Source organism: Alosa pseudoharengus, unplaced genomic scaffold (assembly GCF_046254945.1).
Source record: "Alosa pseudoharengus isolate Yale_2024_CS ecotype anadromous, Long Island Sound unplaced genomic scaffold, YU_APseudo_1.1 YU_APseudo_1.1_scf_8, whole genome shotgun sequence".
NCBI classification, from domain to species: Eukaryota; Metazoa; Chordata; class Actinopteri; order Clupeiformes; family Clupeidae; genus Alosa; species Alosa pseudoharengus.
Window position 1 is genome coordinate 7,053,292 of NW_027468870.1, and position 10,882 is coordinate 7,064,173.

A 10,882-nucleotide genomic window follows, 5' to 3' on the forward strand; every position below is an offset into this window, starting at 1 on the left:
CAGGCTGTGGTAACAGGTCGGAACATTGGATATGTCGGGGGTAGCGCCAGATCTCTCCCGGTGAACGGGCAGGGTGGCCCCCCTTAAACAGGTCTGGTGACAACTCCTTCCCCACGCACGGACTGTTCCTGTCTCCCAGTCGATGTGGGGGTTGTGCTGACGGAGCCACGGGTATCCGAGAATGAGTGGTTGGCCAGGTGAGTGTAGGAGGTGAAACTGGATGGACTCCTGGTGGTTTCCTGACAGCAGAATTGTCACAGGGGCTGAGATGTGAGTGACCGTGCCCAGATGATGTCCATCCAGGGCTCGTGCAGGAATGGGTTGTGTCAGTTGATGATGGTTCACGTCCAGTTGCCGTGCAAGCTCAGGGTCCATGATGTTTGCTTCGGCTCCAGAATCCACAAGGGCGGCCAATGTATGAGTCGTGTCGGAAAGCTGAAGGCGGAGATGAAGCAGGGGTTTTCGGATGGAGGGAGACTGAAGATTTGTTGAGCTCACCCGGATCTCCCCTACACCTGGTGAGCTGCGGCTTTTGCCGGACAGGTGGCGAAGGTTGGAGGTTAGACGGCGCCGACGCTCCTCGGGAGTCAGAGAGGCACGGCCAATCTCCATGGCCTCAGGCTGATTGAGTTGGCCTTGGGACTTGACAGGCAGGGGCTGGACAGAGGAGGTATCGACCCGAGTGCGGATGGCAGGTTGACTGAGACGCCCCTTCTCCCTCCTCCGGGTCTGTATACGGCGGTCAATGCGGACGGCAAGGTCAATGGCGGCATCAAGCATTAAGGGCGGGTCATGAGAAACAAGCTCGTCTTTGATATAGTCCGCCAAGCTGTGGAGGAAGGCTTGCACCAGTGCCTCTGAGTTAAACGAGCTTTGACTGGCCAGGGAACGAAAGTCAATGGAGAAGTCTGCCACTGTCCGATTGCCCTGACGGATGGTGAGCAGAGCTTGTGACGCTTCGGCTGTTGGCGAGCCTAGATCAAAGACCTTTAACATCTCCTCCTCAAAGGCACTGAAGGAGACACAGGCTGGGGTTTGCCGGTCGAATTCCGCCGTTCCCCACAACCGAGCTCGGCCGGTGAGATGGGTGATGACATACCCCACCTTGGCTCCCTCCGTTGAGAAGGTCCTGGGCTGTAGTGCGAACTGGATTCGGCAGCTGCTCAAGAATGGTCTTACTTGCTTTTGGTTTCCATCGAAACGTTCCGGGTTCCCAATCTTTGGTTCAGGAGCGTGGGGATCTGGTGGCAGCACTGCCGGTGGTACAGGAACAGAAGAACCAGGGGTGGGTGCAGGTGGAGTAGCCGGGTTTGAGAGTAGTTGCAGGGCTTGGGCTAGCAGTTGTTGCTGCAGTTGGAACTGTTGCTGTTGTAGCTGAAACTGTTGCTGCTGCTGTTGAAGCTGTTGCTGTTGCTGCTGGATCTGTTGTTGCTGCTGGTTGGATTGCTGTTGTTGTTGGTTGCCTAGCTGGAGAAGGGAAGCGATGTCGCCAGCCATCCGATTGATGTCTCCCTCAGTGCGTTCCAGTCGCTGTAGGGCAGACATCTCGGGCTCTTCCTCCATAGTGGTCAGGGAGTGCGCTGGGTCCATGATGGTCAGATCGTTCTGTCACGGACAGAAGACGACCCAAGAGCGCAAGTTCAAATTCAGAGTCTTTTTATTGAAGGGTTCAGGGGGGGAAGAGGAGTGAGAGAATCGTGAGGTCTTGGAGGTTCCGGTTCCAGGGGTGCTAGGAGTGCCAGGGGTGTCAGGGGTTCCAGTCCAAGGTACTGAGTGTGTGTGTCCCCCAGTGATCGAGCGGCGTCTCGGGCTGAGGGTGGTGACGCGTCTGGGCTCACTCGTCTGGTGGTCGGAGGCCTGGGGGAACACACACACAACAGCAAGATGAACAGCAGGCAGTAGTACAGACCAGGGCTAGGCACTAAACGTGGTGAGAGACAGAAGGCAGATTCGAGTTACCGGGGGGGCTGAAGATCGGAGAGTAATCGAGAAGATCCGGAAGGCAGGTCGGGATAACCGGGGCAGTAGAACAGGGAGGCAGTCAAGAATGGATCCGAATCACAGGTAGGAGTCAGAGAGTAGACAGACAGGCAGGTTACTGGTCCAGGTTTGAAGACGATCTGACAGGGCTTGGCTGAAAAACAGGGCTTTATATACTGGGAGAGGTTAGTGGAGAAATGCAGTGCAGCTGGCAGAGTAATTAGAGCAGAGTGGGGCAGAGCCAGGTGGAGCTCGTTAGGCAGAGTAGAGAGAGAGTGAGCAGAGTGGCAGAGAATTGAATTCAATTAAGGTTGTTACCAGGGAGAGAGAATGCTCATGACAGGACCCCCCCCCTAAGGGACGGCCCCAGAAGTCCCAAGAACAACATCATGCCGGGAGGGTGGAGGGGAGCAGGCGGCGGGTCAGAACTCCTCCGAGCGGTCCGAGTGAACCTCCTCATCCTCAGAAGGAGCTGGAGGGTCACGGTCGGGAGACAGGACAGGTACTGAGACAGGATCAGGGTCAGGCACAGGACAGGAAGCCGGGCGGGCAGGACGGCTAGGGACCCCTCTGGGACGGCCCCTACGGATTGCAGGCTGATCAGGATGTTGTCGGTGGAAGTCAGTGATGAGGGTCCGGTCCACTATCCTCCTGGCCGGGATCCAGGTCCTCTCCTCCGGACCATATCCCTCCCAGTCAACGAGGTACTGGAGACCCCTACCCCGTCGCCTAGAGCGGAGCAGCCGCCGGACGGTGAAGACCGGACCGCCATCTAAGAGGCGCGGAGGAGGCGGCGGCGGAGATGCAGGGACCAGGGGACTTTCATGGACCGGCTTGACCTTGGAGACGTGGAAGGTGGGATGGACCCGCATGGAAGTGGGCAACTGAAGCCGAACCGCCGTTGGACTGATGACTTTCTGCACAGGAAAAGGACCAATGAAGCGAGGGGCCAGCTTTCGTGATTCAACCCGCAGCGGCAGATCCCGGGCAGACAGCCAGACCTTCTGACCAACCCGGTAAGTAGGTGCTGGGGCCCTCCGTCGGTTGGCACCGACGGCGTAGCTGGTTCCAGACTTCAGGAGCATAGTGCGAGCCTGGGCCCAAGTGCGGCGGCAGCGGCGGGCATACGCAAGAGCAGACGGACAGGTGGCATCCGCCTCCTGGCTGGTAAACAGTGGGGGTTGATACCCGTAGACACACTGAAAGGGGGAGAGCCCGGTGGCGGAACTGGTGAGTGAATTATGGGCATAATCCACCCAGAGCAGGTGTTGAGCCCAGGCCCGGGGATTTTGGGAGGCCACGCACCTCAGTGCCTTCTCCAGCTCCTGGTTCATGCGTTCAGTTTGGCCGTTTGACTGCGGGTGGAATCCAGATGATAGGCTGGCGGTGGCCCCAAGGAGATGACAGAACTCCTTCCAAAAGGTTGCTGAGAATTGCGGCCCCCGGTCTGACACTATATCCTGGGGTAGGCCATGGATACGAAACACATGTTCCAGGACCACCTGGGCGGTCTCCTTAGCAGAGGGTAGTTTAGGAAGAGGCACGAAGTGGGTCATCTTACTAAAGCGGTCAACAATGGTAAGGATGACTGTGTGTCCGTCAGAGGGCGGAAGACCCGTAACAAAGTCCAGTGAAACGTGGGACCAGGGCCGCTTGGGTACGAGTAGGGGTTGCAGCAACCCAGCAGGAGGCTGGTTGGGGGTCTTGTTTCGGTTACAAGTGGGACAAGCTCGGATGAATTCTTGGACATCCTGTCTCATCCGCCGCCACCAGAACCGCTGGCGGACCAGATGAAGGGTGCGAGTGATGCCGGGATGACAGGCCAGACGGGATTCGTGCCCCCACTGAATCACAGGTGACCTGAGATTTGCTGGAACAAACAGACGGTTGGGGGCGCTGGTGCTTGGGCCTGGCTGGTTCCGAAGAGCCTCCATGACCTGCTTCTCGATCTCCCAGGTGAGGGCCGCTACGACAAAGTGGCTGGGAAGAATGGGGGCTGGCATGGCGGTGGTCTCGTCCTTCTGAAACATCCGGGAAAGGGCATCAGGTTTGATGTTGCGAGATCCCGGGCGGTAGGAGAGCGTGAAATTGAAGCGGGTAAAGAACAGAGACCACCGCTGTTGACGGGAGTTCAGCCTCCTGGCTGTTTGGATATACTCCAGGTTTTTGTGGTCTGTCCACACTACGAATGGTTCCTTTGACCCCTCTAACCAGTGCCGCCATTCTTCAAGGGCGAGCTTGACGGCCAGCAGCTCGCGGTTCCCAATGTCGTAGTTGCATTCGGCTGGGGTTAGCCGACGGGAGTAGAAGGCACAGGGGTGCATCTTGCCATCCTCGGCTGTTCTCTGAGAAAGCACTGCACCCACAGTTGCCGTGCAAGCTCAGGGTCCATGATGTTTGCTTCGGCTCCAGAATCCACAAGGGCGGCCAATGTATGAGTCGTGTCGGAAAGCTGAAGGCGGAGATGAAGCAGGGGTTTTCGGATGGAGGGAGACTGAAGATTTGTTGAGCTCACCCGGATCTCCCCTACACCTGGTGAGCTGCGGCTTTTGCCGGACAGGTGGCGAAGGTTGGAGGTTAGACGGCGCCGACGCTCCTCGGGAGTCAGAGAGGCACGGCCAATCTCCATGGCCTCAGGCTGATTGAGTTGGCCTTGGGACTTGACAGGCAGGGGCTGGACAGAGGAGGTATCGACCCGAGTGCGGATGGCAGGTTGACTGAGACGCCCCTTCTCCCTCCTCCGGGTCTGTATACGGCGGTCAATGCGGACGGCAAGGTCAATGGCGGCATCAAGCGTTAAGGGCGGGTCATGAGAAACAAGCTCGTCTTTGATATAGTCCGCCAAGCTGTGGAGGAAGGCTTGCACCAGTGCCTCTGAGTTAAACGAGCTTTGACTGGCCAGGGAACGAAAGTCAATGGAGAAGTCTGCCACTGTCCGATTGCCCTGACGGATGGTGAGCAGAGCTTGTGACGCTTCGGCTGTTGGCGAGCCTAGATCAAAGACCTTTAACATCTCCTCCTCAAAGGCACTGAAGGAGACACAGGCTGGGGTTTGCCGGTCGAATTCCGCCGTTCCCCACAACCGAGCTCGGCCGGTGAGATGGGTGATGACATACCCCACCTTGGCTCCCTCCGTTGAGAAGGTCCTGGGCTGTAGTGCGAACTGGATTCGGCAGCTGCTCAAGAATGGTCTTACTTGCTTTTGGTTTCCATCGAAACGTTCCGGGTTCCCAATCTTTGGTTCAGGAGCGTGGGGATCTGGTGGCAGCACTGCCGGTGGTACAGGAACAGAAGAACCAGGGGTGGGTGCAGGTGGAGTAGCCGGGTTTGAGAGTAGTTGCAGGGCTTGGGCTAGCAGTTGTTGCTGCAGTTGGAACTGTTGCTGTTGTAGCTGAAACTGTTGCTGCTGCTGTTGAAGCTGTTGCTGTTGCTGCTGGATCTGTTGTTGCTGCTGGTTGGATTGCTGTTGTTGTTGGTTGCCTAGCTGGAGAAGGGAAGCGATGTCGCCAGCCATCCGATTGATGTCTCCCTCAGTGCGTTCCAGTCGCTGTAGGGCAGACATCTCGGGCTCTTCCTCCATAGTGGTCAGGGAGTGCGCTGGGTCCATGATGGTCAGATCGTTCTGTCACGGACAGAAGACGACCCAAGAGCGCAAGTTCAAATTCAGAGTCTTTTTATTGAAGGGTTCAGGGGGGGAAGAGGAGTGAGAGAATCGTGAGGTCTTGGAGGTTCCGGTTCCAGGGGTGCTAGGAGTGCCAGGGGTGTCAGGGGTTCCAGTCCAAGGTACTGAGTGTGTGTGTCCCCCAGTGATCGAGCGGCATCTCGGGCTGAGGGTGGTGACGCGTCTGGGCTCACTCGTCTGGTGGTCGGAGGCCTGGGGGAACACACACACAACAGCAAGATGAACAGCAGGCAGTAGTACAGACCAGGGCTAGGCACTAAACGTGGTGAGAGACAGAAGGCAGATTCGAGTTACCGGGGGGGCTGAAGATCGGAGAGTAATCGAGAAGATCCGGAAGGCAGGTCGGGATAACCGGGGCAGTAGAACAGGGAGGCAGTCAAGAATGGATCCGAATCACAGGTAGGAGTCAGAGAGTAGACAGACAGGCAGGTTACTGGTCCAGGTTTGAAGACGATCTGACAGGGCTTGGCTGAAAAACAGGGCTTTATATACTGGGAGAGGTTAGTGGAGAAATGCAGTGCAGCTGGCAGAGTAATTAGAGCAGAGTGGGGCAGAGCCAGGTGGAGCTCGTTAGGCAGAGTAGAGAGAGAGTGAGCAGAGTGGCAGAGAATTGAATTCAATTAAGGTTGTTACCAGGGAGAGAGAATGCTCATGACAGGACCCCCCCCCTAAGGGACGGCCCCAGAAGTCCCAAGAACAACATCATGCCGGGAGGGTGGAGGGGAGCAGGCGGCGGGTCAGAACTCCTCCGAGCGGTCCGAGTGAACCTCCTCATCCTCAGAAGGAGCTGGAGGGTCACGGTCGGGAGACAGGACAGGTACTGAGACAGGATCAGGGTCAGGCACAGGACAGGAAGCCGGGCGGGCAGGACGGCTAGGGACCCCTCTGGGACGGCCCCTACGGATTGCAGGCTGATCAGGATGTTGTCGGTGGAAGTCAGTGATGAGGGTCCGGTCCACTATCCTCCTGGCCGGGATCCAGGTCCTCTCCTCCGGACCATATCCCTCCCAGTCAACGAGGTACTGGAGACCCCTACCCCGTCGCCTAGAGCGGAGCAGCCGCCGGACGGTGAAGACCGGACCGCCATCTAAGAGGCGCGGAGGAGGCGGCGGCGGAGATGCAGGGACCAGGGGACTTTCATGGACCGGCTTGACCTTGGAGACGTGGAAGGTGGGATGGACCCGCATGGAAGTGGGCAACTGAAGCCGAACCGCCGTTGGACTGATGACTTTCTGCACAGGAAAAGGACCAATGAAGCGAGGGGCCAGCTTTCGTGATTCAACCCGCAGCGGCAGATCCCGGGCAGACAGCCAGACCTTCTGACCAACCCGGTAAGTAGGTGCTGGGGCCCTCCGTCGGTTGGCACCGACGGCGTAGCTGGTTCCAGACTTCAGGAGCATAGTGCGAGCCTGGGCCCAAGTGCGGCGGCAGCGGCGGGCATACGCAAGAGCAGACGGACAGGTGGCATCCGCCTCCTGGCTGGTAAACAGTGGGGGTTGATACCCGTAGACACACTGAAAGGGGGAGAGCCCGGTGGCGGAACTGGTGAGTGAATTATGGGCATAATCCACCCAGAGCAGGTGTTGAGCCCAGGCCCGGGGATTTTGGGAGGCCACGCACCTCAGTGCCTTCTCCAGCTCCTGGTTCATGCGTTCAGTTTGGCCGTTTGACTGCGGGTGGAATCCAGATGATAGGCTGGCGGTGGCCCCAAGGAGATGACAGAACTCCTTCCAAAAGGTTGCTGAGAATTGCGGCCCCCGGTCTGACACTATATCCTGGGGTAGGCCATGGATACGAAACACATGTTCCAGGACCACCTGGGCGGTCTCCTTAGCAGAGGGTAGTTTAGGAAGAGGCACGAAGTGGGTCATCTTACTAAAGCGGTCAACAATGGTAAGGATGACTGTGTGTCCGTCAGAGGGCGGAAGACCCGTAACAAAGTCCAGTGAAACGTGGGACCAGGGCCGCTTGGGTACGAGTAGGGGTTGCAGCAACCCAGCAGGAGGCTGGTTGGGGGTCTTGTTTCGGTTACAAGTGGGACAAGCTCGGATGAATTCTTGGACATCCTGTCTCATCCGCCGCCACCAGAACCGCTGGCGGACCAGATGAAGGGTGCGAGTGATGCCGGGATGACAGGCCAGACGGGATTCGTGCCCCCACTGAATCACAGGTGACCTGAGATTTGCTGGAACAAACAGACGGTTGGGGGCGCTGGTGCTTGGGCCTGGCTGGTTCCGAAGAGCCTCCATGACCTGCTTCTCGATCTCCCAGGTGAGGGCCGCTACGACAAAGTGGCTGGGAAGAATGGGGGCTGGCATGGCGGTGGTCTCGTCCTTCTGAAACATCCGGGAAAGGGCATCAGGTTTGATGTTGCGAGATCCCGGGCGGTAGGAGAGCGTGAAATTGAAGCGGGTAAAGAACAGAGACCACCGCTGTTGACGGGAGTTCAGCCTCCTGGCTGTTTGGATATACTCCAGGTTTTTGTGGTCTGTCCACACTACGAATGGTTCCTTTGACCCCTCTAACCAGTGCCGCCATTCTTCAAGGGCGAGCTTGACGGCCAGCAGCTCGCGGTTCCCAATGTCGTAGTTGCATTCGGCTGGGGTTAGCCGACGGGAGTAGAAGGCACAGGGGTGCATCTTGCCATCCTCGGCTGTTCTCTGAGAAAGCACTGCACCCACTCCCACGTCCGAAGCATCTACCTCCACCACAAACTGCCTTGCTGCATCTGGCATCTGGAGGATGGGAGCGGAAGTGAAACGTGTCTTGAGGCTATTGAAGGCCTTATCAGCAGCTGCTGTCCATTGGTACGGTTGTTTAGTGCTGGTTAGCGCCGTGAGTGGTGCAGCCACTGTGCTATAGTTTCGGATGAACCTCCTATAAAAGTTCGCAAAGCCCAGGAACTGTTGCAACTTTTTCCGAGACTCAGGGACTGGCCAGGACGTGACAGCCGACACCTTCGTGAGATCCATCTGAATGCTGCCCTCGGTCACCACATACCCCAGGAATGAAACGGTCTTGGCATGGAACTCGCACTTCTCTGCCTTCACGAAAAGAGAGTTCTCCAGCAGGCGGCGCAGGACCAACTGGACATGGTGCGTGTGTTCTGACAGAGTCTTTGAGAATATTAAAATATCGTCAAGGTACACAAAAACGAATGTATTTAGCATGTCCCTGAGGATATCATTCACTAGGGCTTGAAAAACTGCTGGGGCATTGGTGAGGCCGATTGGCATGACGAGGTATTCATAGTGGCCGGTTGATGTGTTGAACGCAGTCTTCCACTCGTCTCCCTCTCTCACCCGCACCAGATGGTAGGCATTGCGAAGGTCCAGCTTCGTGAATACGGTGGCTCCCTGCAGCAGTTCGAAGGCAGACGAAAGTAAGGGCAGTGGGTAGCGATTCTTAACCGTGATGTCGTTCAGACCCCGGTAATCTATGCATGGACGAAGAGAACCGTCCTTCTTACCGACGAAGAAGAATCCCGCTCCTGCGGGGGAAGAAGACGGTCTGATTATCCCGGCGGCAAGAGAGTCATTAATGTAGTCTTCCATGGCCTTTCTTTCCGGGGCTGACAGTGAATAAAGACGACCCTTGGGAGGTGCTGTGCCAGGCAGGAGATCAATCGCGCAGTCATAGGGTCTGTGTGGGGGTAGAGATGTCGCCTTGGATTTGTTGAACACCTCTTTCAGGCTGTGGTAACAGGTCGGAACATTGGATATGTCGGGGGTAGCGCCAGATCTCTCCCGGTGAACGGGCAGGGTGGCCCCCCTTAAACAGGTCTGGTGACAACTCCTTCCCCACGCACGGACTGTTCCTGTCTCCCAGTCGATGTGGGGGTTGTGCTGACGGAGCCACGGGTATCCGAGAATGAGTGGTTGGCCAGGTGAGTGTAGGAGGTGAAACTGGATGGACTCCTGGTGGTTTCCTGACAGCAGAATTGTCACAGGGGCTGAGATGTGAGTGACCGTGCCCAGATGATGTCCATCCAGGGCTCGTGCAGGAATGGGTTGTGTCAGTTGATGATGGTTCACGTCCAGTTGCCGTGCAAGCTCAGGGTCCATGATGTTTGCTTCGGCTCCAGAATCCACAAGGGCGGCCAATGTATGAGTCGTGTCGGAAAGCTGAAGGCGGAGATGAAGCAGGGGTTTTCGGATGGAGGGAGACTGAAGATTTGTTGAGCTCACCCGGATCTCCCCTACACCTGGTGAGCTGCGGCTTTTGCCGGACAGGTGGCGAAGGTTGGAGGTTAGACGGCGCCGACGCTCCTCGGGAGTCAGAGAGGCACGGCCAATCTCCATGGCCTCAGGCTGATTGAGTTGGCCTTGGGACTTGACAGGCAGGGGCTGGACAGAGGAGGTATCGACCCGAGTGCGGATGGCAGGTTGACTGAGACGCCCCTTCTCCCTCCTCCGGGTCTGTATACGGCGGTCAATGCGGACGGCAAGGTCAATGGCGGCATCAAGCGTTAAGGGCGGGTCATGAGAAACAAGCTCGTCTTTGATATAGTCCGCCAAGCTGTGGAGGAAGGCTTGCACCAGTGCCTCTGAGTTAAACGAGCTTTGACTGGCCAGGGAACGAAAGTCAATGGAGAAGTCTGCCACTGTCCGATTGCCCTGACGGATGGTGAGCAGAGCTTGTGACGCTTCGGCTGTTGGCGAGCCTAGATCAAAGACCTTTAACATCTCCTCCTCAAAGGCACTGAAGGAGACACAGGCTGGGGTTTGCCGGTCGAATTCCGCCGTTCCCCACAACCGAGCTCGGCCGGTGAGATGGGTGATGACATACCCCACCTTGGCTCCCTCCGTTGAGAAGGTCCTGGGCTGTAGTGCGAACTGGATTCGGCAGCTGCTCAAGAATGGTCTTACTTGCTTTTGGTTTCCATCGAAACGTTCCGGGTTCCCAATCTTTGGTTCAGGAGCGTGGGGATCTGGTGGCAGCACTGCCGGTGGTACAGGAACAGAAGAACCAGGAGTGGGTGCAGGTGGAGTAGCCGGGTTTGAGAGTAGTTGCAGGGCTTGGGCTAGCAGTTGTTGCTGCAGTTGGAACTGTTGCTGTTGTAGCTGAAACTGTTGCTGCTGCTGTTGAAGCTGTTGCTGTTGCTGCTGGATCTGTTGTTGCTGCTGGTTGGATTGCTGTTGTTGTTGGTTGCCTAGCTGGAGAAGGGAAGCGATGTCGCCAGCCATCCGATTGATGTCTCCCTCAGTGCGTTCCAGTCGC

At 57.2% G+C, this 10,882-nt stretch overlaps 1 protein-coding gene across 1 annotated transcript; it reads right to left on the reverse strand.

The window, feature by feature from the left end:
- Positions 1-509: 509 nt before the first annotated feature.
- LOC143112088 (uncharacterized) lies at positions 510-2,574 on the reverse strand. The gene is made up of 3 exons (XM_076274335.1): positions 2,299-2,574; positions 576-1,921; positions 510-529 (listed from the first exon to the last, which is right to left on the reverse strand). Exons 2-3 carry the CDS (start codon positions 1,588-1,590, stop codon positions 510-512), a joined length of 1,035 nt encoding a protein of 344 aa, XP_076130450.1. The 5' UTR covers positions 1,591-1,921; positions 2,299-2,574.
- Positions 2,575-10,882: the final 8,308 nt, after the last annotated feature.

Coding starts and splice junctions, on each gene's coding strand:
- LOC143112088 (XM_076274335.1), bottom strand. CDS start 1,590: ATGGACCCAGCGCACTCCCTGACCACTATGGAGGAAGAGCCCGAGATG. Junction 530..575: donor CTCTCTGACTCCCGAGGAGC/GTCGGCGCCGTC, acceptor GTCCGGCAAAAG/CCGCAGCTCACCAGGTGTAG.